This window comes from Python bivittatus, unplaced genomic scaffold (assembly GCF_059951505.1).
Source record: "Python bivittatus isolate LINGU-HERP-01145 unplaced genomic scaffold, Pbiv_v1 ctg000000_np1212, whole genome shotgun sequence".
Taxonomy (NCBI): domain Eukaryota; kingdom Metazoa; phylum Chordata; class Lepidosauria; order Squamata; family Pythonidae; genus Python; species Python bivittatus.
The window spans coordinates 5,792,808-5,818,894 of NW_028277028.1; the positions used below are offsets into that span (position 1 = coordinate 5,792,808).

Consider the following 26,087-nt stretch of genomic DNA (forward strand, 5'->3'; position numbering starts at 1 on the left):
CCAAATCTGTCTTGTAGGCAATATGCTCTTTTCTATGCTTATCTCATAGCTATCACCCTCTCTACAGCTATACTATTCAGCCCCACAGCAAGGTTGCTTTGAATAAAGCCAAGCAAAGAAAACAGACCTGCAAGAGATAAAGACATTATGTAATTATTTTTGTGGAAACTGCAAAGTCACTATCAAAGGATGGATTAAAAGCCTACAACAAATGTGTTTACATTGTAACTGCAAATTGCAATTTGGGATCTTGTCCCTATCAATGTCATCTCTGTCTCCAACCACAGGAGAGCCTCACATGCTGCCCTCCTCATCCACTCAAAACCATCTTTAATAACTAGATGCACATCAACATACAGTGGTGCTTAAAAGTTAGTGAACCCTTTTGAATTTTGAACCCCACACACAAATATGTAGCTTTGGATCATTTTCCTCAATAAATAAATGAAGAAGTATAATGTTTTTGACTCATTTGTTTAATTGGTTTCTCTTTATCTAATTTTAGGACTTGTGAGGAGAACAGATCACGTTTTACCTCATATTTATGCAGAAATACTGAAAATTCAAAAAGGGTTCACAAACATTTCACTGTAGCACTGTTTTTATCCTACTCTCAATGCAGCAGTTAGTATAAGGAAAGGAAGAGGAAGAAACAGAACCAAATGCCACTGCTAGGTGAGAAAAACAGGAGAACAATTGCAACAAGAAATACAACCCAAGAAATGCTAAATAAATGGCTCAATTGGGCCATGAGTGAATATCAAAGATCTGGTTGCAGAGTTTGCTATTATAGATCAGGGAAGTTGAAAGTGTGAACTGTGAACTGTTGAAAGGGTGATACAGAGGCATTTTAGTAACAATGTTTAGCCACTAAAGTACCTTGCTTGTTTCAGGACTGTCTGGGTCAAACTGGACCTGTTTAGCTGCAAGTTCTCTGCCTGTATCTACATCGTAGCACAAGTACACCCGACCAAAGGCACCTTGTCCGAGGAGCTTCCCTCGTAGCCAGTTGACTGGAGCACTTGGAGCTGTCAAACACAAGTCATTTTCCATTTATACTTCCATCCTGAGACTGACATCAATAGTACTGATTTATTTCAGCTTATTTAACTGCTAAAACAGCGAGAAAGACAGAGATGCTTCCCATATCTAAGTTACAACAGTCCAGTATCTCAGAGCTGAAAAGTGTGACATGTAAATATGTAACTTAAAATAATGCTGCAGTTAATTGATTCTTGCTAATTCCCAGGACAGTCACATCAGCATTTCACAAATTTTCTATCCCAATATTCCTCAAAGAACAGCTATGCCATATCAAGAGCATCTATCTCAGCATTCTTGCTAATGACAACCAGAAGCCCTAAAGAAGCTTCTAAGCAGGCTAAGCTGGCATTCTCAATTGCTTTGCCCTAGAAAAAAGAGGCACAATCTGTTCTTAATTATCAGCAAAAAAGTCAGAGACAAACTAACCCATAGATGTAAAATTTCCAGAGTTTCCCCCTGGAAATAATTGAAAGTTTGAGAAATACTGAAATATGTACAGCATTTCTTTATCAAATTTAAATCTATTTTATAATGCTCACATAATTAACTGTACAATTTATTTAACCTTATTGAAACCTGGTACACTGAACTACAAACACAACTGAATTCCAGATACATAGAACAACAACCCTCACTGTCCCCTGCCAGCTGACTGCAAAAATGAGAATTATAATCTACCACATCTAGAAGGTGTTAGGTTGAGGAGGTTAAATTATTTTATAAGTTATAAATAATTGTTTACAATGACAAAATTGTCCTATCTAATGTAATTCATGAAACTTACTCCCAGCTAAGCTTGTATAGGAATGCAATTCTCAAATGTTTTGTGGAGTACATCTGCTCATTAACGTAATGTTCAATCACCCTTATGTGTTTGTAGGCCTGCAGCCTCACCCTGTATAAGCAAAGGAGGGATAGATATAGGATGCTGAATGAGTATCACTAAGTACGATCCAAGGTTACCACATTATGGCAAACTACACTTCAGAATTATCAGTGAATTATCACATTCAGCAATATTTTTTTGTTTTTGTATTCCTGTTGCACAGAATTTAAAGAATACTGTACTGAACTTTAATTTAATTTTATCTAACAGTTTCTGCATTGGTGCACTGGCTGGCCTAGGGATTTGCATTTACTATTTTTTCTGGTTTGCTTGCCTGAATTATTTTTATGCAATCCTTTACATATTTACCTGAGAGTAAGTTACCCAGAGGGTCTTATTTTGAGTAGAGAGGAGTAAGATTTTATTGTAAGCACAACATAAGTGGATTTTGGTAAATGTTCTATTCTATTTAGCTAATGTCCTTGCATTTTTTATCCTAACCTCTATAATGCTTCCCACTGAAAACCCCTTCCCCCACTGGAATACGGTCTTCAGTCTGAAATAGACTCCCCATTCTTAGCCTATGGAACATACAGCAGTGAAAACAAAAACAAAATTTTAATGAACAGAGCCTTTCCATAACAAGCTTTCCATCTATTATTCCAAAAGAGAAAACACCTCATATAAATGTTGCTTTTCCATAACCATGCAAAATTTCCACGTAAAAGTTTGTTCAAAAAAAGCAAAATTGCATATTTTTCTCAATCCTTGTATCTCTAGAGCTATTGCTATGAATTTTATTCCATCTGTTAAAAAGTCAGTCTATTAATACAAGCAACAGAGCATCCTGCAGTAATCATTAGTAAATATTCCTGTATCTGGGAGTATCAACTTACATTTGGTTGGGATGTTTCTCTCCTGCACAGTGAGGGTATTCTCACTATCAGCACTCCACATACGTCCACAGGTGTCAAGATACTGTACTGTCAGGCCAAGGTTCTCCCCATTGGTGCTTAAGGAGCGGCTTGATGGTACTAGTGTGAAGAGGTTGCCCTGTTGGCGTCGAATGCGGGGAAATGTCCTCCGGCCTGAATAGGTAACAAGTACCATGAAAACGAAACTTAAATATCCCAGTCAACAGACTTGATACAACGAAACAGGGATGGGACTAAAATTTTGAAATATGAAATATTCAGGATAGATGAAATCAAATGTAATTGTTTGCTATGCAAAGGAAGAGTAAAAGTGAACACACACTGAGCAATTCTACCTTAGAGTGTACAGACCAATCTTGCATTAACTGTGCGTCATATGTATTGGCAGGTGTAGGGGAGGGAAGGGAAGAAACAAAATCTTTTTGCTGGTAAAAAAATGTGTTTCTTCACAGAATCATCCATGAATCAATTTAATTGCCCAATAAATTCTGAATATAAGCACTGTTTTAGAGGTAGCAATATTTGCTCTTAAGGTATCACTTTCATCCTCTTATAACCCCAGAACAGTCAGGAGCTCACAATTGGAATTAACATAGTCCCACTTTCCTAACTCTCTTTCCTTTTTATTTTTTTTTGAGTAAATTCACTGCAGTAAAACAAGGAGATAAAGTTGTTTTATTAGTACAATTTTTCCCTGCCGCCTCCTCCTAGTTCAAGCTATTTAAAGAAGGATGAAGGGGAGAAAAGGGGTTGGCAACTAGTGAAGCAGACAGCTTCTATAGAGAGTATTGTGAAGTGGTAATCCTATTATTAAGATTAAAAAGGGGGTACACACCCACCATCATTGTAATCTTTGTACTGCATAGAGACATGGTAACGCCGAGGGTATGTCCCACCCTTCTCAGCTTTGTCAAAGATTTGATTCTCACGATCTAGGATAAAGAGGCAAAAAAGTTACATTATCAAACATGCATACAAAAAGCCCCTTTCAGGCAAATACATTTTGCCATAGGAGGTCTGAAGAGAAAAAAAGAAATCACTAACCTCACCATGGGAGGTGGGTGGGAGGTGGGAGGCTTGGCATGGGGGAATTCAAGGTTAACTCATCTGTCTATACAAACTGTGACAGTGACGAATGAATCAGAAGTACAGATGTGATTTAGTTCCTCACCAATTTCTACTACCCTACTGCTCAAAAGACAGGTGACTGCTAACAACTGATGGAAACATACTGACTGCACATTTACTGCACATTTTTCTTTAGCAAAAAAATAAATGCAGTAAATATACAAATGAAATAAGAAGGTTCTCTAGTTCCCTCCAGTTGCCAACAACTATCAGAGCAGATACCCAACTCACCTGAGAAATCTTGCCTATTATCTGGAAAGCTCTGGGCTCTGGACATGCAAGATTTTCGGAAAGAAAGGCTGTTTGGAAAAAGTGGGATAGGAGAATATAATGTTACAACTTACAAGGGCATGCCTTCCAAAGCACTTTTACCGTGTGTGTGTGTGTGTGTGTGTGTGTAATGTTTTTGTTACATTTTACATTTTTTACAAGATTAAAAAAAGTATAAAACTATTATACTATTATGTACGAGAAAAAAAAACACAAGAACTCAAAAATCTGCTTATGACATATCTGTTCCTCGTATTTCCCCCCCTCTGTGTTTTTAGTCTAGCTATATAGGCAAAAAGCTTAAATATTAATAGCTTAGTATTTTAAAGTTAATGGAGGGAAGTTGAAACATACTGCAGAGTTTCTATCAAAGAGGAAAATCTTTGTACAACTCTGACTTTAAACAGAAATACTCTCGAAACTGCCTGCTGTCAATACCTTTCTCCTGACTGGCTCAAGGACTGACAACTACCAGATATGGAGTTTTCAGCACTGCTTAAGGGATCCAACATCTAGAACAGAAGATTACAGAAAGTTATGTTAAAGTTAGTCTACTGTTGAAAAGACACAATTTAAAAAATTGAGTTGAGAAAACAGATTTTAAGCTCATTTAATTAGAACTGACAAAGAGTAATTAGGTGGGACTTTTCAAAATCAGTGCTCAATTGATAGCATTTCCATCCATTGTATTAGTGGAAATATCACAAGTAAGAAAAACATAGCCTGTAGGTAGCAACCATTTTGATACCAGAGCCAAGTGTTTCTTCACCAGTTGTTTGAGGGCTGTGGGGCTCACTTATGCACGTCCACTTTCCATCCATTTCTCCTACATACACACATTCTTCCAGTCAATGTTGCTAAGAGAGAGAGAGGAGGAGGAGGACTTCTTCTTCCCTCCCAGCATCCTGCACGGAAGTACTGAGTGGGCGGGAAGAAGACTGGTGGTTTACCTTGTCTCTCAACAACCTTGAAGTAATATCTCTCCTAGCAACAGGAGGGAAACGTTTTCTCCCAGCAGAGTGTTAGGTTCTGAATGACAGTGGACTTCAGAAACCTAGAGGCTTCTTCCTGATAGCAATACAGTCCAAGATTGCTGGAGGGAGCCCACCCCTTCCAACCATACTGACCAGGATCACTAGGAGACATATAAAAGCAAAACAGCAGATCATTGAATTCCTAATATGGGAATCCAGCCATTTTTGGCATGACATCCAGAGGGATGAAGGGAGTCTTCAATATTGCTGTCTATTATAGAGTTAAATTTTCCCATTATAGGTAATTGTGGAAGCTGTTTTGATTCTTACCTCTAATTGATAATATTGATCAGCTGGCTTATGGAGAAAATGGAAGAAACCTAGAGCTTGGCAGGACCTCCCTTTTCTGAAGCTAATGACATATGGATTTCCTAGTTGTGATGTAGCCAACATCCCCCAATTGCAATATACAAATGGTCCCCAGCATGTCAACACTTCTATGAGGAGGCAGAGAATCAATTCCTGAAGCTAAGGTTAAAGCATGATGTTCAGTAAAGTTAATACTCTAAAACACAGCTTTTATACACACACACATAGACCCAAGGGTATTTGCAAATATACAACCATGCACGAAAACATTAAACATGTTGGGTATGGCCTGTAGCTCACTGGTAAGACAATTATGTGACATGCAGAAGGTCCCATGCTTGATGTCTGGCATCACCATATAAGGCGGTGTTCACTCTGAAGCCAAGGGCCTCATGTGGCTTCCTAAAGACTTGATTGTGGCCTCCAGACACTTCCCAAAGTTGACACTGAATTATAATTTTTAATGTAACAGAATGGGGAAATAGTAAATATGCAGGAAGCACTCATCTTAATTGTATTTAAGTAATTTAAATGAAACTAAATCCAATTTAGTTTTAGTACAAACTCCATCCACTTTCTGGAGTGAATGTGACTCCCAACACACTACCCAAATGCCAAATGCAGCCACTGGTGTAAAGAAAGAGGTACAACTGATATAGAGTGAGCTGCTGCCAGTTGGTATAAGTGGCTATACAATATGAAGCTAGATAGATTATTAGTTTGTCTTGAGCTGTTTGGATGTAAGGCAACTTGCTATGTAGCATACAAAAAGCTCAGCTGAGGAAATTAATGGACACTGCTGGCTGTATTTTTTTAAAGAATATTTTTATCTGACTTTTGTATATTGATAAGTGTATATTGTATAAATATTTTTATGCTGATAAGTTCCTTGTATTTTAAACTTACACTTTGTTCATTGGTCTCTGGTATAAATTCTCCTTCACTATTTATGCTGGTATAGGACCCCTGGCGAGCTATTCGCTGCTGTCTCTCTGGGACATATCCTGGTGGAGGTGAACTTCGGCCTGTATTCTGAGAGCCTGAAGATTTAATAATGCTTATTAAATGGCTGCACAAGATAAAGGACATCTGAAAAGAAATACATTAGTTCTTTGCTGAAGCACTTCAAACAAAACACAAGCACCATTGCTAGTATCAAAAGATGCAAGGCCGATGGCATTTGGACCAACATTAGGAATGTGGCCCGAATAAGGTCCATAATGGATTTTACAATAAGAGAAAGGCATTTGAAAGATACTGTATGTGTGATCCATCTGATGGTATCATAAGCAAACATTTTGACAATGCAGAGGGACACGACTTTGTAAATGGAAAAAGAGGAAATACGCAAATAAAAAATACAAGAATCAAAGTCTGAAAGCACCCTCTGCCTACCATTATGAAAAACGACCTGAAGTATTTATTTAACTTCTTAATGAACTATCTTCTTTTCACATTATGTTACCAAGCATAGTAAATTAACTAGATTTCTTTATCAAACAAAAAGCATGATGCATCAAATAGAGAATGAATGTTTGTTAAATACTCAAGGGCTCAATGACCAAAATGTGAGGAATAACAAAACACGGCAATGTCTTCTTGTAAATACCATATGATTTTTTGGGGTAGGGAGGAAAAAACATTCTCCCATTCAGCTATAAATTCAAAGGAAAGAGAAAAACATTTGTAGCAACAGCATTTCAAATCTCTCCTGGCTAAAAGAAAGCTACATGTGGCCTCCCTTGTATCACTAAGGATCCTGATCTGTCTGATATTTGACCTCATTTAAGGGGAAATTCTGCTGCTCCAAATAGGGGTGAACGGAAAGGGGAGAAAACCTGCAACAGGCCTTCTGGAGAGAAGGACACACTTGTCAAGCACAGCACTGTATAGAACAGATTGTTGAACTAAGCTCCTGAACAACTATAACAAGGAGGGAAGCAAAAAGAGGCATAATCAGCTCAATATGTAATATAGTTTCCTCATGACATAATAACATCTATTATATATTTAAATAGTAATGACTTAATATTTTATCAGATAAAGGACTTATAGATAATTTAATCACATCTTTACTGTTAGCACTGTATTTCAACATTTTATGTGTGGCATCTAACAAAGTCCACTTATGGGGCAATATAAAAATAAAATAAGCCACATCTTTTGGCTGTTTAATGTTCTTCCACAGCAATCGGTACCCTATTGATTAATGTATTTCATTTCTACTACTTCTCTGTTTTTGATTATGTGAAAACAGAATGAAAAAAGAAATGCAGAATTTATCACACAAGGGAGGAAGCAGGATATCTGGATAAAAGTGTAAGAAAAGGATTATATACATAGAATTGTTCAGAAGCTAGATACATTTGGGCAGCCAATAGCAGGATATGAAGACAACAGGTTTCCCCATTCTTTAATCTCCAGTAATTGATATATAGCTTTTGAAAAGGAATTTCAGAGCAAGGGACAATTTAGAGATTGTAAGCCACAAATCAAAAATGTTGGCAGAGCTCGGTATTATTTATGGTCACTAATTCAGTGGTGGACTAGTACTACTCACTGATGGACAGGTGTCTGCTTCGGGTTTCAAGTGGCTGGTAGGCAGTATTTACATCTCCCGTGGATTGGGAAGTTTTGATTCTGACTTGCTTTGGCATCCCTGAATGGGATGAGAAACTGATCTGTTGAAAACAAAGTGAGACCAGTAAGATTTAAGCAACTTGGGGTTTGAAGGTTCTAATGTTTTAGTTTAAAAACAATGGCAATGGAAAAGAGGAGAGCATTATCAATCTGTTAACTAAGTCAAAATGGTTATTCCTACCTGTGCCAGGGGGTTAAATTATATAATGTGGTGGTAAATTCAAAATATTAATTTTGGGCTAGACAAATACTGAATAGGAACTATAGTTTGAGTACTATGGAAGTCTTGAACTGAGTTACAGCCTACAACAGCTTGTCAAGTACCTGCTGAGACAATGGCTCAAAATTTTTACAACGGGGCATGTGCATTCTGAGTGCAGAACCTGGCATTTACTAAGGATTCATCACTGTAATATTAATTAAAATTAAAGAGGGATATATTCTTAGCAAAGATCCCATGATCTTTGTATCTTTTATTCTACTAAATATAATGGTATCTAGATCAACTCAAAGTGAACTTCAAAAGGACTTTGAAACAGAATTCTCAGTACTTTAGAGTCTATACAAAGCTCAGGCTCTAAATTTATCTGAATTTGGAAAGCACTAGTAGGGGCAATTGGCAAACTGACTGTAGCCCTTACAATTTAAAAAATTGCATTTTTTCAATAGCAAGGAAAAACTACCTTTTTAAATAGTGAAAGATATGTAATCAAATGCTAAATCTGAAAATATTTTAGCATTTATAAATTATTTCCACTATGACAGGAGGAATTAACCTGGTACCCTTCAGATATTTTGGATTACAACTCCCATAAGCCCCAAACTTAATCAATGTTATTAGCACACTTTAAAAAAATGAATGAAATCAAATCAATGCATTCCATCATATAGAATTAACAGTTAAATTATTAAATTATTAAGAGACACCAGGCTAGAAACCAGGAGATTGTAAGTTCTAGTCCCTCCTTAGGCATGAAAGCCAGCTGGGTGACTTTGGGCCAGTCACACTCTCTCAGCCCAACTCACCTCACAGGGTTGTTGTTGTGGGTAAACTAGGAGGAAGAAGAAGTATTAGGTAAGTTCGCCGCCTTGATTTATTTATAAAAATAATAAAGGCGGGATAAAAAGATCTAAAAAAAATTCAAAACTTAATAAGGCTTTAAATATATATGCTTGTATGAACTAAACATCGCAATGCACCCTGAAGATGATGGGAGAACAGGGAAGGAGGACTGAAAATCAGTCAATCACTCAATCACATAAACAATCAAAGCAATACTTGAAGTAGAAAATATTTTCCTTGCTTTCTAGCTGGGATTTCATACAGTGCCAGTATCTTGGGGTTTCTTTTATTGCAACCTGAAATATATTTACAAATAGCTTCAAGATGAACAGTCAGTGAGTAGAAATAGGATGGAAGCACAGGAACTTATTCTTGTGATCATATTTGTTTCTGCTTTGAGCAGAGCAGGCAAAAATCTTACAGTGGATATTAGTTAATGACTAATACTAGGTTATAATAAATGTGAGACTGAAGTAGATTACATTGCTTTTACTCACATGGTTTTTGTCCTGAGACAGCAGTAATATTCTAAGGCTTTTCACATTTGAGCTTCGGTCTAAAAGATCTACTGCCTTATCAAGGTCATCTTGACTTTTCAAGGGAATAGATAACTGCAAAGAATGAACAGCGACACTCAATTAGTAAAGATTAATTCCATTTTAAATCCTATATAGCACAAAGGAATCAATATTGAGAGAGCAAGACAAAACTGACTCTTAAACTGCTTTAAGCTGTATATGCATTTGGATTAACCAGAATTTATGTAAGGAAAGCATATATAAGCTACAAATGAGGCTATATTACTCCTTCAAATATATTTCAGACTGTATTTATTTTGCATGTAGGAAATAATCCTATTATTACCTTTTGAACATAAACTACTTCTACATGCATTTCCCCAACTGATCTCCAGAAAACCTTCTATTCTTCTGAATTTATTTTAAAAAGAATGTGGAAGAGAGATGGAGTTAATTTTAATACTTAACATCAGTTTAGCAATTTCAAATTTTCAAGCTGGTTTCCATGTATTATCCAATTATAATTCTTTCAACAAGTGAAGCAGACTTCTCCAACCTGACACCCTCTGTACTGGCTGGGCTACACATGCTAGAAGGGAATCTGGCAGATGAATTCCCAACACATTCGGAGGACATCCAGTTCAGAAAGGCAGCTGCAAACTGACTCATAATGTAGATCGTATGATTCCAATCTCCTCTACTTCTTGAAAAGGAATCATTAAGGTATTGATCCTTTCAATTGTTCTATTTATTTGTAAATTAATTATTCTTTTTGGTAAAGTTCCCTTAAATGACAGTACCTTGTTTTTGACAGATACCTTAAATATAGTAAGTTATCTGTTTGCAAACCAGGAAGTGCAGTTATTTCAGACTATGTCAAGGTCAGTTCATTTTTTCCCAGAAAGCTGGAGCTATACAAACCATTTTCTAGAGTTGTGCATAGTATATGGAGGGGTGGTTTTTGGGGCTACATTCTCACATTGTCTGAGCAAATACTTATATGTACAGAAGATACTTATATTGTGATTGCTCCTGAAATGAAACCATTTACTTCTGAGTGGTTTCCACAGCCTATTGTTTTCACTTTATTTTTTTGTTGGAACTAAGCCTAACCCTTTTAGAAAGGAATAAGAAAGACAATATTTGGTGCAAGTTATTACCTCATTATTCATGTAGTAGAGATCCAGCGGCTGACCAAAAGCTGTTTTCACTTTCTGCTGGACATCTTCATAGCGGACAGGCCGAGTAAAGGGGATAATTCTGGAAGGGACACCAAAATACTGATTATGGCAGCAAAATGGGCTCTACGCAGTTCATGCAACAAAACAGTTTGGACAGTGTATCAAACATTTTTTCTCCTTTCTCCTAAATTGTTAATGTAACCAATCTTTGCTGATATTCATAAATTCTGTCTACATTATTTGTACAAGTAGTCCCCGGTTATTGACGGTAATTGGGACCAGAATTTCCATCGCTAAGTGATATGGTCGTAAAGTGTGACGTCACGTGACCGCGCCACTTAGCGATGGCAGTTCTGGCACTTCTGGTTGCTATTGTTAAGAGAATTCTGCAACGTCGTTAAGCGCGATGTCATGTGGTTGCCATTTGTGACCTCCAGTTGGCTTCCCCATTGACTTTGCTTGTCGGAAGCAAGCAGTGAAGGTCACAAATGGTGATCACTGCAATGTCATAATTGTGAGCTGGTTGCTGAGTGCCTGGATTGAGATCACATGACTGTGGGGACACTGCAACAGCCAAAACTTCAAGGACCAGTCGTAACTACTACTCGTTCAGCACCATCGTAACTTCGAACAGTTGCTGAACAAGTGGTTGTTAAGTGAGGACTACCTGTATAGTGACAGTTTATTCCTTAACAAATACTTCACACATTGTCTCTATAAAGCAAATCCAGACTGGACGGAGGCAGTCCCCTGGAAAAGGCAGTTTTGAGAGATCATCCTTTATATCAGATATACAATTAACTATGCCTACTCAGCAAAGATAACTAGCAACTGGTTATTTAAATGATAGCAATTCCTTTCAGAAGCAGTAAACGACTCATACTCATCAAGTCATTTAAAAGGAAACTAGGGAGTCTTGGAATTACATGTCCTATCACTAATATTTTCTCTCCATGTGAAATTTCAGAAAAAAGGTGGAAGGCGGCTTGAAAGAACATAAACAAATTATTTCTTACTACCATGAGCTACCACTGAGTTATCACAATAGAAATCTCAAGATCCATGAGATAATGGAAAAATGTTTATTTCCCAGAGTCTAAATGTAACAACATTTGTCAATGCTCAACCTTTTAATCAGCTTTGTACCAAATGAGAGGTGAGATCAAACAATACTATTCCATATGAACTAAGTTTTTCATTGTTTTAACAAAGAATGTTAGAAAAATGGAAGAAAGTTAAATAATTTTAATAGTGTGACATATTTAGATATTTCTTTAAATGGGCTTTTATACATATATAAATATAATTTTAGTGAGAGAGTTTTCTTAGTTGCTTTTAGGTTTTTCCCCTTTTTCCCATTTCCTAGATCTTCTTTCATAGTTTACTATATTTTGGCTACTTTTTTCCCTCACCATATAACTTTTTTTGTATAACAGGTTGTGTTTCTTTTTTAAAATTATATAGTTAATATAATAGCAATATACCCATATTTCCATTTAGGTATATATAATACTACCAAGTTTTTTTTTTAGAAATATTAATTGTAGTGTTTTTGAAGTTTAACCAAAAAGCAAGCAAGCAAGCTCACATTCTACTTGGTTTCTTTACAGAATCACTTCAGAAATTTAGGGGACTCCACCTTGGATTCAGTTATTTATGTAATTTTTAATTCTTTAATCGTAAAAGTAAAAACAAGAATTTCATTAAAGATCAGATTCAGCTTAAACAATGTAACAGAAGTATATCTGAAATGCAGTAAGAAGGTATGTAAAAAGAAAAAGCCAAAGACTTACCGCCTTTCCCCATTATGTTCAAACTTTATCCTGATGTCACTCTGCCAAAGAAAAATTATTCATATTATCTGTAGAACGTTTTGATAATGTTTGCTCACTTTATAATAAAATTATCAAAGAGGATTTCCAAGAATACATGTTTATTTAAAGGCAACTGACTGTAGACCTCATCTCTCCCGTCTCTGTCGAAAGATATTATTCTTTATTCTTTATTTATTTTATTATTTAAATTTGTTAGTCGCCCAACTCTGGGCATATAGAACCAAAAACTAATAAAAGCAATTAAAACCTAAAATCATACAGACAGCCCAGGCTAAAACAATTTTTACAGCAACAAGAAACCACAACAGGGCCCCAAAAATACATTAACCCCAGGTCTGGGACCAAAGCCAGGTTTTAAGAGCTTTCCAGAACCCCAGAAGAGAGGATGCTGTCTGTAACTCAGGGATGTTTGTGTGCATGTGTGTGTCTGTTTCAGAGGGCAGGGGCCAAGATAGAGAAGGCATACTTCCTTGGGCCCCCAAGATGACAATGTTTAATAGAGGGGATGTCAAGCAGACCCGCTCTTCCAAAATGTACCAGATGGGCAGAGACAATTGGAGACAAACAGACCCTCAAATATTCAGGGCCTAAGTCATGCAGGGCTTTATAGCTAATAACCAGCACTCTGAATTGCACTTGGAAGTCAACTGGCAACCAACGCAGGTTGCGTAGCAGCAGTGGCATATGGGCATACCAAAAAGCATCCGTTATTGCTTGCACCACTGCATTTGAACCAGCAGCAGCTTCTAGATGGATGAGCAGCCCCATGTAGAGCACACTGCAATAATCCAGTCATGAGGTGACTAGGGCATGAGTAACTGTCTGAAGGGCCTCTAATCAAGGAAAGGGCATAACTGGCACACAAGATGAACCTCTGCAAAGGCCCTCCTGGCCGCAGCTGCCACCTGCTCTTTGATTTATGATTCGATTAACTATCATCAACCTAATCCACAGCTCTGAAAAGTGTTTGATACCTTCTTGGCCAGATGAGCAAAAGACACCACTACTATCAACAATTGTCTCCAAAAATGCTCCCCTAGCTTTACATTCCTTGTAAAATCCAAGTAGTTTACTGCAATGTGCATGGGGCAGTTCTTGAAGAGCATCCAGAAGCTGTAGCTGATTCAGAATGTGGCAGTGCTGGCAATTATAAGTACACTTTGGTGCAGTCATATTACACTTTTGCTCCATGAGCTGCATTGGCTTCCAATGTGCTTCTAGATGCAATTCAAGGAGCTGGCTGTCACTTATAAAGCCCTTCATGGCCTGAGACCAGGTTATGTGTGGGATCACCAATGATTTCTACCCATCCTGTAGATCCAGGAGGAGAGGCATGCTATGGGTCTTGTCAATTAAAGAATGTCACCTTGCGAGACTCAGGAAGCAGGCCTGCTGTTTGAAACACTGTTCCCCCCAAGATTAGGTTGGTTCTGACCCTACTGGCTTTTCAGAAAACCCCGAAGCCATTGGATGTGTTCCCAAGGATCAGAGTCAGATTGTTAGTTGGAGCCTGTTGTTGCATAATATGTAGTAAATTGGTTTTGTGCCTTGGCTGTCATTAATGTTTGATGTTATAATATTACGTTTTTAATTATGTTAGCTGCCCAGTCACTACAGTGAGACGGGCAGCCACATAAATTGAATGAATGAATAAAACCCTGCATTTTTCTTTTAATAATTAGTTCTATTAAGACAGAGCACTGAATTTTCTTTTGAAGTATCTCATATATTTGCTCCTGGATATAACACAAGGTCTGAACCTGAGGTATACTTTTCTATTTGGAGAAATCCAGAAAAATGCTGTTCATTTTAGTTCTTTCAAATTAAAGCTACTTGCATACTGTAACTGCTACACCAGTGACTGAGCAGTAAACTATTGCATTGACTTTTTAGCTGACTTTGAATAAATATTTAACTATCAGCACTAGAAGAGAAAACAAATTTATTTACCTGTGCCTTTTTTTCCTCTACTGCATGGGTACTTTGTTTTGTTATCATAAGGTTGCTTAGGAGAGCTGGGTTGCTAGCACTGTGTTTTTTCTTAAAGACAGAGAGAGAGAGGGGAAAAATATCTCAATTATCTATTTAAAAGAGAAAAAAACAAAGTTGTATGATATGTGGATCAGAAGTGTGAGGGTGTAGAATGGATGGGTATGTTTATGAAAAGACATAAAGGTATATTGGTAGGAAGTATCTGAGTAAGGAGAGAGAGAGCGGGATGGAGGGTATGGACATTTCTGTGGAGGTATTTGTGGACAGAATGGAGCAATCAATATCTGGAATACTGTCCCATCATGACAGAAAAACTTGAGCAGAAGCTCAGTTTCAGAATAGACAAGCTGAGTTGTCTCCAAACAAAAAACAATCCATGTACAAGAAGTGGTTGGCATTTTCTCTTAACTGCTTGTCTCTTTGACTAGATCTTGAGGCAAAGGGCTCAGCAGTCAAAGAAGAGCTAATCTGTGAATAGTTACAGTAAGGTATATAACTTTTCTCAAGGCAGGAGCCACATTTCATCTTTGAGTAGGGCACTGGGGATTGAGGGCACAATAAAAACAGAACGTGATTTAGTTTAAACCCAATTAAATTAAATTAGGTAAATGCAATCAACATAGTGGAAATAGTCTGATATAGTCTGGTTAAGGTGTTGGGCTAGAAACTGGGAGACTGCAAGTTGTAGGCTCCCCTTAGGCATGAAAGCAGTTGGGTGACTATGGGCCTGTTACTCTCTCTCAGCCCAACCCACCTCACAGGGTTGTTGCTGAGGGGAAAATAGGAGGCAGTATAGTATATAGTATTATAAATACTGCAGTGTAATACTATACGATGTAATACTATATACAACAGTATATAGTATTACAAATATAATAATCAATTTAAAACATTTTAATTGCAGCACTACCAAAATCTAAATCAATATCAAAATACTGTCACTGCAAATAACATTTTTTCACCTAAATAAAGGTCCTCAAAAAGAAGTTTTTAAAGGGCCTTTTTAAACCTCAGGAGATCTGACTCCAATTGTAGTTTAAGAGACAGTCAATCCCAAAGAGTAAAAACTAGATGGGAAAAAGATCTGAAACAGAGATGACCATTCTGATGCAAGGGTAAAATAAGCAACCTAGTTGCATGAATGAGCTGAGTGCACAGGAATATCAATTGTATACATGTTATGACCTGTGGTTATAACAATAAACTTATTTACTTACTTACTATATCAGTTGTAATCAAGTTATTCAAGTGGTGTTTCTATATGCATGGCCCAGAAAGTCAGCACAAGTAATTTAAACTGGTATTGCTGACCAGAAACCAAGCCAAGATTGATGAAAAGAAGACATAGGGATGAATCAGGAAAGGTCAATGACAACGCAGACTATGCTATTCTAGATCTGAATCAGAGGACAGAAACCAACAAATTACTGCAATACTGCAGTCCAGGTGAGATGCCATCAATGCATGAACTAACTGCTTAGCTATTTGAATAGTAAGAAATGAACAGATTCTCTGTATAGTCAAAAGATGAAATTAACATGTTATTGTAATTTTGTCAATGACAGGCTTTAAATAAAGTTTCTTATCAATAAGAACTTCCAAATCTTGTACTACATCTACAGCTTATAGACCTGAAAGTAAATGAAGCAAGAGGCGAAGAGGAGGATAATCAGGATTAAAACCAGTAAGCTTGGTTTTGGAAGCAGATTGCCATTGCCTCCTTCTTAGAGCTGACAAAGAGTGACTGGGCCAAAGTCACACAGATGGCTAAGGTAGAAGTAGAATGTGGGCTTCCTCACGCCTACTCCAGCATCTTAACCATTAGACCAAACAGGCTCCCAATATCCTGAGAAACAGCCACCGATAAATATAAAGTCTGAGAGCAAAAACCCTTCTACCTAACTGGAAATGTGTGATGGGAAATATAAGACTGAAACCAACAAAAAACTGTATTGTCAATGTCTAATGAATTCAATGTTGTGATGAAGGGTGGAAATGCCACAAACAATCCAGCAGGGTCATGTGATAAGACCTCACCCCTTGACACAGTCACTTGTCCACTGAAGCCTTCAATCATACTTCTTAAGTATTAAGTGTGGCTTCTGGCTATCAAATGTTGCTCATCCTTGCTCTAGAATTACAGAAATTTTTGAATAAGTCCACTATGAACTCATCTACTCTTCCCAATTTCTTGAGATTTATAGAATGTAGGAGGCTAGGACAACATAATTGCTGTTATAACCTTGAACAGAAATGGCATAGCTATTACTTGATCATAATACATGAGAGTAGTATTATCTCTCTCTCTTGAATTACCTTTGATAATGCCCTCCATTTGGAAGGAAGTACTGATAGAATCTTTGGGTTCTCCAAAGCATCCAAGGGAGAGTAAAATATGTTGCTGAGATTGCTAAGAACTCTTGAGTCTAACTGCAGAAAGGTAATATGAATGGAGATAGCTCCTGAGCAATGTTTCTACCAGCCAAACATATGTAGGATAAACAAGGTTACAGTTATCAGGAGGGTATTACCTGTCTATTGGAATGTGGAGAATCTTTGTTCTTCATGCTATCAAAACCAGACAATCTGGGACGTCGGCTCATTTGGAGGGCAACCAAGTCCTTCATGATAGAATTCAAAGCCTCCTGTTCATCTGAAACAAAAAAAGCAAGTATTTCCAATGAGTGGCCAATTTTTGGAGGGAAAAGATTGCTCCCCCTTCCTCCCTTTGTTTTGCATATTATTTATTACAATTATATATACTCTGACTTTAGAGTATAACATTCCTCCCAAAACAGCTGACAAGCAACATAAACAATATTATTTTAACAAAAACCCTCTTAAAGGACATTTCTAATATCTACATGTCCAATGAGCTACAGTGACCCAATCTCTCCCCAGATTAGCTAAGACCATTTTTAACTTCTCTCCCTTCTACTGCTCGCATTGTGTCTAGCTATTACTAAATTATACTGCTTCTTCCTTTTCAGTGCTATTAAGATCTGTCCTTTAAAATCTCCTGGAGAAGATTTTATCTAGGTCTGGTATGGAAGCAAAGGCCCAGCACATATGCTTTCTAATATTAATACAACATCCAAAAATTTGGAATCTTACAATCTGTGAAGAACTTCACAACTTGGAGCGATAAGAAAAACATTACTATGTACTCATAGAAGAATACTAAAAGTAGGCTTAAATTAGTCATCTCTCAGCCTTTGAATTAGCTTTGTACTGAAAAAGAATTAAGAAGGAAAAGAGAATCAATATGATTCTATATGACCGAGGTTTAATTCACTGCTTATGCAATTTTAATAGCCTGAAATATTTTCTTAATTTTTTAAAAATATATATTTAGAATTAGATATAATTTAGGTACACATTTTTTGTCTCTGAGTTGTGTGTAGTTTAGTTTTTGTTTTTTATGTGTTTTTTTTTTTAATTTTATAGAGTTTTTGTTTTCCTTTTTTTCTTCCCTGGGTACTTTTTGTATAGGGTTTTTTCTCCACTCACTAAATAGCTATTTTATATAATAGGTTAGGTTTCTTTTTTTAAAGTATATAATATTTTATACAATGGTGACATAATTATATTGCCATTTAGTAGAACTACAACTTTGCAAAATAATAACAACAACAACATTAAACTTGTATCGCTTGCCAAAAGCCTGAGTGAAGGTCACAGGTCTTCTAAACAACAGCAGAGTAGCTCTTCAAGCAGGAGCTGTGAGTCCAGGAAAACCACCAAACTGTGTACTAACCTTGAAGGGGAAAGTCCTACCCCATCCAATGTCAAAGATGGAATATCTCCAGATGTGGATGGCTCAAATACCCACATCGACTAATGTGTCTAGATAAAGGGTTCTCCTCAGCTGCAGACCAACCACTGTCTCAACAACCTTCCCCAAAAAGGGAAGGATGGAGACTGGTGGGAAGTTGGGTCCAAGAACAGCTTCTTCAGGAAGCGGTGCAACACCACCTCTTTCAAAGCAGGAGGTGCCATCCTCCCCTTCCGAGAGGTTGACACCACTGCCTGGACCCAATCATAGGTCACTTCCCTGGCCGCTTTTATAATACGGACAGATCCAGTAAACAGGTAGCTGAGCTGACAGTACAGAGAACCCTGTCCATTTCCTTGAGAATCTCAAGCTCAGACTCATGCCAGATCACTCCTCCAGACCATCCCCCAGGCACCTCAACCTGCTCTGCCCAGTCCACCTCAGACCAAATCTGAGCAATTTTATCTGACAGATAGCCTGAATAATCCTCACAGGGTCCCAAGAGAAGTTCCAAGGGGCCCTCCCTACTAATAGGGACTGGGCTACCCTAAACAGAACCACTGGATGGCTATCAGCAGATACAATAAGGGCAGAGAAATATTGATGTTTTGCCACTCTTATTGCCACAAGGTAATCCCTAATACAGGTGTCTTCGCTTAATGACCACTTGTTCATTTTGAACTTACAAGGGTGCTGAACAAGTGGTAATTACGACCAATCCTCATACTTACATTGGTCACAGTGTCCCTGTGATCATGTGATCGTGATCTGGGCACCTGGCTTGCAATTATGATGTTGCAGCATCCCGTGGTCTCCATTTCCAACCTTCTTTGCCAGCTTCCTACAAGGAAAGTCAATGGGGAAGCTGGCAGGAGGTCACAAATGGCAACTATGTGATGTCCTCGCTTAACGACCTGTGGTGATTCACTTAACAGCAACCAGAAATGCTGGAATTTCCATTGTCAAGCAGTGTGATCACATGACAACATGCTTTATGACCGCATTGCTTGACAATGGAAATTCTGGTCCCAATTACTGTTGTTAAGTGAGGATTTCCTGTATTGGCTTTTACTTACGTTTAGTGAGACTCACTTTGAGTCTTCCTCCAGCAGTGTTCCAGGCATCTCTTCTTTATTTCCCAGAGCCCCTCAGTAAACCAAGGTGCACTCCGGAATTGGCGCACAGGAACAAGGCTCACAGGAGTGATACAATTCAAGGCCCCAGCCATCCACCCATTCCAGGCAGCACCTAGGGACTTGGCCAAATCACCAACCAGATCCTAAGGAAAAACCCCAAGCTCTCTCTTGGAACCTCACTGGGCCCGTCAATTGACAGGGGTGGGACGGTTGAATGGGCCCTGTCTCTCTGCAGGGAGGGGTGACCCAAGTGAGTCGAAAGGCAGCCAGGCAATGATCTGTCCATGGCAAGAGACTGATGTTAATGTCCTCCATTGCCAGATCACATCTCAACTGCCCTGAAGCAAAAAGCAATCTAATGTGTGGCCTCTGGTAAGTGTTGGGCTGTTGATGACTTGAGACAGGTCATGGTTGCCATGGAGGCCATGAGCTCCTGAGCCACCCCAGCTTCAACCTCACCACATGGCAAGTTGAAATCCGCAGGCACCAACAGCCTTGGGGACTCTACTGCCAACCCAGCAATGGAATCCAGCAGCTCAGGCACGGATGCTGCTGAGCAGCAGGGAGGGCAGTACACCAGCAGCACTCCCAACTGTTCCCTTAAGCCTAAATTCAACTAGAGCACTTCATAGATGGTTATTTGCAGAGTGGAACCCCTGAAAGCCTGTAACGACTCACGGATGACAACAGCCAGCCCTCCTCTCCTCCCTTGGGCTCTCAGCTGGTGGAGAATCTGAAAGCTGGGTAGGGACATTTCCAAAGGCAGAACCCCCTTCTCTGGGCCCAACCCCCTTAGGCCAATGGTTTTAAAAGAATATTAATTGCAATGTTTTCAATGTTTAATAAAATTATATTTAAAATGTATTTGGAGTGTTATTTTATGTTTTGTAATAAAAATTATTGTAAGGATACTTAACTATGTATGTTTATTTGTACTGCTACTTTCTTTGACATTTGTTTCCACACATACGTTACATAACAAAATAATACATAAGCTGATTTTTAAAAAATACATTTAAGTTGTACATAAAATGAATAATTTTACCATGGTATAGTATTGCTACCTCAATCACTTACGCTTCAGAGCTTGTTGTCTGCTTTTATTTATCAACACAGCCAGTTAGTGTATATTCAAACAATCTACAAGGGCCTTAGAAAGGGGCACTTGTGTATCCAGAAAGTTAAGAGAGATTCTATGGGAAGAATCCAATATTGTAAGATAAAAAAAATCATGCTAAAAAAAGCTACTATCTTAGGGTGGAAAATGTCCACTCACAACTAGCAACAAGGAAACACCCACTGCTATTTCATTTAGGTTTTAATGCTCTTATGTAAACTGATGATACGTACTACTTCTGTCACCTAATCACAGCACACAGATCTAAATAAACAGACCACAACCTCTGGCTATGTTGGGTAGCCACCAAACCAGAGGTGGAAGCTGCACACACCCTTCAGTTCAATGACAAATTAAGCCATAAGTTAGTTAACAATGCCTGCTTCCACCCACACAAATTTAGGAACAGAGAAAGCAAGTCATTTCTTGCTTACAAGAATGTCAAATTTATTTATTTTAATTTATAATACTTACAATCTGCCCCAATCCCAAAAGAGTCTGGATGATATACCACATCAAACAGAAAGGAAAATTTTAAAATAGCTATATTCAAATCAGTATTAAAAAAAGAGAAAAAAAGGATAAAATCCATAATAGGTGCCTATGATCAGTCAGCTGAGGCCAAAGGCACACTGAAATAACTTGTCTAGAGAATGTTTCATAAGGTGGGGCTATTAAGGAGAAATTCTGCCATCTTACCCCCATTTCATGAACCTCATGAGGAGAAACTTTCATCAGATCTCTTTTAATGACATGCAGGCTCAATTCTTGCAAGACACTGCCTGAAGTATCTTGGTGCTACACCATTTAGGGCTTTAAAGGTAATGACTAGCTCTATGAATCGGGCCCAAAAGCCACCAGCAACCAATGCAGCATTTTGCAAAAGCAGCTTCCAGGTCCATTTCCAACTGAGTGGTGATCAAACCATGAGTTCAAGAACTGAGGGTGTCCTGGCCAGGCAAGCTTCAACTGGTGCATCAACCAAAGCTGTACAAAGGCTCAACTAACCACAACTTCCACCTACTGTTTAAACAGAAGTCACAAGTTCCAAATCACCAGGTTTGTGAGGTGGAGGGAGCACAACCCCATCCAAAGTAACTACTGGGGTTGGTGCTATTAGAATGCCCAGATATTTACTGACCACTAGCAGTTCTGTCTTGGCAGAACTAAATCTGAGCTTGTATTATCGAATCCAGATCCTTACAACCTCCAGACACCAGTTCAAGGTTTCCATTTCCAATATTTTGAACTTGTTGATCCCCATTACATTTTTATAGGAAAAGAATGAGTAAATCATTGTGCTGTTAGAAATATAATTAAAATCATTATATATAATGTATTTTTGATGTCTTAAAGTTATGTTCTGAAAGAAGTAAATATATTTAATTCTGAGACAATTTAATATTTTTGGATCTCCATATTCTTTTTAACTATATACCTATTACATGGAAGTTGACAGCTGGACATCACTGTGCCCTTATTACTAAGAGATTAGTTCAACATTGGGAAGATAAGTAAAGATTGGGTAGAAGACATTATATTGCCTGCAATTTATGAACAAGTTATAGATGTAGATTATATGTTGACAATTGCAAAGAAATGTGGTCCTCCTTTATTGAAATGTGTAAAATTTTATATACATAATTATGAGAAACATTTACACATGTAATTGTTGTTCTTTATTGCTTTTTTTCTTTCACCAGTTTTATTTTTCTTTTTTGTTTTGTTTATTTAAATAAAGGCAAAAAAGAGAGACTTCCATGGCACTACTCGCTTGGTCCAGAGTGATGTATATTTGAACATCATCAGCCTATTGGCAATACCTCATCCCAAACAGACAGAACACTGTTCCCAGTGGTTTCATGTAGATGTTGAACAACATGGGGGAAAGCCTTGCAGGACCCTACACTGGAACTCCCATGGACACAAGCACATCTCTCCCAGGATCACTGACTGGAACTGCCTGTCCAGGTAGGAGTTAATTAAACAGTGTCCTTGACATCTAATCCTTGTCTGGGAAAGATACCATGATAGATGGTATCAAACATCACCAAGAAGTCTAAAAAACCCAAGAGCTTTGTTGTTAACCACTTAGAATCATGATTTTGAGGTGGGCAGCCATATAAATTGAATGAATGAATGAATGAATGAATGAATGAATGAATGAATGAATGAATGAATGGATGGGATATTAGATATATGCAAAGTTCATTTATCAAGTGCAAAAAGTGAAAGTTAAGATCAAATATTTTCTCTAAATCCAGAGAAACTGGCATATATAGCCTATTGAAAAATGTAAAAGAGTTGTAACTAACTAATATTTGGTTAATTTAAATGGAAAGTTTACTTATCATGTATCTTTTGACTGTGGACTTTGAATTTGTGAAGCGGAACCTTTTAAAAACGTATTGTGAGAAACAGGGAACACAAGGCAATATGAAATATTTTTTAAGGGGATATGACGATAATTGTAGGAAAATATTTTCTAACTGGCATTGTATTAAACAACTATGAATATAAATGCAATTTCATGCTTTTAGAAAGTGCTGATGTTGATGCTAGTTGAAAAGCTGCTCTGGCTGACTTCTGATTCATATAAAACTGAAATTAACATTTGCATAATAAAATATACCTTTGAAAAAATATTTCCTTATGCAGGTCAATTGGAAGATATATTGAATATGACTCATGAAATATCATGATCTAATTCAGCTTCTAGAGTAAATCTTTATGACTTTGGAAAGTTAATGAAGAAATGACTACAAATTAAGGCTTGGCAACCACTGAACAATGCAGAGAGGCAGCTTTTTTGTAAAGTGTTCAGTAGATCTAGGGAAATATTTCTGCTTTCTGCTGGAATGTTGTTGTCCAGGAAATGCTTTTCATGTTTTAAAAGCCACACTCCATTTTATATCATTGAGGAAAAAGGAATTAGTACTTACGAGAAAGTTATTGTATAGTATCAAGTTATTATTCTGGTTAACATTTACAAACCAGTTATTTATTTATTTATTTATTTATTTATTTATTTATTTATTTATTTGATTTCTATAGCTGCCCATTTCAACAAGTGACTCTTGGCGGCAAGAGATATTATTTGTTTTATAAAAGTGTTAACTAGATTTAACAAATGCTACTTGTAGAACTGGATGAAGAGAAAGTATGAAGCCAATATATTAGTACAAGAAAAAAAATGAACAAATTCATTTATTCTTAGAAATAAAATCTAGATTTATTTAAATGCACCTGGGAAATTATTGTAATTTAACACATTTTTATCATTAGAATTGTAAAAGACTGAATTGTTCATGAACAATTCAATACATATTTACTTAGATTGCTCCCATTTTATTCATAAGGCTCAATCTCAGATTATAGTTATATAGGCTTCTCCTCTTCACATAGTGGAACAATAACTGTTTTCATCAAAAATTTGAAACTGGAAACATAGAGAACTGGACTAGTAAGTAAGTTTATTGTCGTAATCACAGGTCATAATATATACTGTAACATACCATAAAGCACAATAAAATAACTTGTAGGATAGTAAGACTGTAAAATGAAATAATGAAAAGAATATTAGATATAAGTAGGTCAAAACAAGATAAAGCCAAAGCCTTATGAACTTAAGTACTGTATTTCTTTCTAAGTTTAAATGATAGCAGAGCAAAAATATCAACCTGGTTGCTAACAGTTCGAAACACATCTGCAAGAAGACAGTTAAATTGTTTGAGGTCTGAGCCCTCATACTGGTTCACACACCATCAATAATTTGGCCCTGATCTCATTGAAAATGGGGCAGTGGAGGACATAATGAATAATGTCTTCCACTTGACCAACATAACAAGGACAGAGACATTGTCTGACAGGGACCTTGCAAAATCTCCTTTCAAGACATGCTGAGGGCATGGTTTGCAGGTGAAGGGATGTAAAAGCCCTTCTCAGTGAGGTGCTGGTAATATTAACCAGGCACTGGAGAGGCTTCTGTGTTTTTATAGTCATGGTACCAAGATGAACATTTGGAAGACTGTACTGCAGTGGCGTCTTTATTAGTGTCTTTCAAAAATCTGATCTTTAATATTTCTTCTGTTCCAAGAGCTAAATTCTCCCAAAAGTGGTAGGGAATACATTTGTAGGATGGGTGACAAAAATTTCATCCACTGATTCCCAACTGTGTAATGGAGAAAACAGAGTTTGGCAAGGTGGGATTCTTGAAGGCTTTCTAGTTCCTTATAGTGCCCCAACAATGCAAGATGTATCCTAACAGCGACCCTACCTCCATCCTTAAATAAGCAGTGGAAGTGCCCTGGGGGAAGCCAAAGATCTTCCCTATGAAGTAGTTTTGGGTTCTGTCCTTTTGGAAAATACAAAGAATCAACCCACATTATTTGCTACCTGGGCTGCCTGGATGTAATCACTGTCTATCCAGTCCCATTGCTGTATAGTTCCTTTCATATCAGCTGAAATCAAAATTGATAACCTACCACTTGCTCTTCCATATAAACCCAATTTAGTAGCAGGAATGGTATATGAGCAGAATCCTGGGAGGGAAGAAGAGGAAATATTCAGGTACTATGTCTCCTGTAATAAAATGATGTCAAATTCTGACAAGTACTGTTCAAAACAGATATCTACCAATTTATTGTGCCACCCAGCAATATAGGTAGTCCCCGGGTTAAGAATGACTGGGTTACAGACGGTGTTAAGAATGGAGCCTACTGTAGCAAAATTTGAGTTAAATACACAACGATTCAAGTTAAATATGCAATGGTTTGAGTTAATTACACAATACTACTTATACAGTATTATACAATAATACTGTTCTGGCTTACATACAAATTCGACTTAAGGACAGATTTGGAAACGGAACTTGTTCTTAAACTGGGGACCACCTGTATTCCAAGGAGTGGCTTTTGTGTAAGCCATAGCCTTAGGAATGAGTCAATTAGTGGCATTCAAAACATTGTGTTCTTGCTTAAGTGCAAGAAGACATATTGATAATGTTATATTCTCATCAGAATGAGAATCACTGGCATACAGCAACTTTGTACTAGTTTCAATTAATTTGCTATCTCTGAACCTGGCCGGACTTGTAAGCTGGATACCTTGGTTAGTATATATGCTTGATACAGCAACTTCCTTTTGTCCTCTTTTCTGATCTAAGCCCTCAGATAGAATAGAATGGAGCAGACTGTCATTATCTGAAGCTAATCAAGATGGAATCAGTTTGTGCTGTTTCAGAGTAGAAGGACATGTGGACTTGCTGGAGTGCAAGTTGTTTTCC

The 26,087-nt window shown here is 37.5% G+C and overlaps 1 protein-coding gene across 2 annotated transcripts in view; it reads right to left on the reverse strand.

The window, feature by feature from the left end:
- Positions 1-26,087, reverse strand: part of MAP3K3 (mitogen-activated protein kinase kinase kinase 3) — a 47,749-nt gene that overhangs the window by 9,982 nt on the left and 11,680 nt on the right. For both annotated transcript variants that reach the window (XR_015796133.1, XM_007424438.4), the window contains exons 2-13: positions 17,307-17,428; positions 14,734-14,823; positions 12,742-12,782; positions 10,928-11,027; positions 9,747-9,860; positions 8,107-8,227; positions 6,453-6,586; positions 4,642-4,715; positions 4,165-4,232; positions 3,645-3,737; positions 2,767-2,958; positions 880-1,028 (exon numbers count right to left, since the gene is read on the reverse strand). Coding sequence is in view for 1 of the 2 variants with exons in the window: in XM_007424438.4 (XP_007424500.1) it covers positions 880-1,028; positions 2,767-2,958; positions 3,645-3,737; positions 4,165-4,232; positions 4,642-4,715; positions 6,453-6,586; positions 8,107-8,227; positions 9,747-9,860; positions 10,928-11,027; positions 12,742-12,782; positions 14,734-14,823; positions 17,307-17,428 (1,298 nt within the window). In the remaining variant the exon portion in view is untranslated. The remainder of the gene's footprint in view (positions 1-879; positions 1,029-2,766; positions 2,959-3,644; positions 3,738-4,164; positions 4,233-4,641; positions 4,716-6,452; positions 6,587-8,106; positions 8,228-9,746; positions 9,861-10,927; positions 11,028-12,741; positions 12,783-14,733; positions 14,824-17,306; positions 17,429-26,087) is intronic.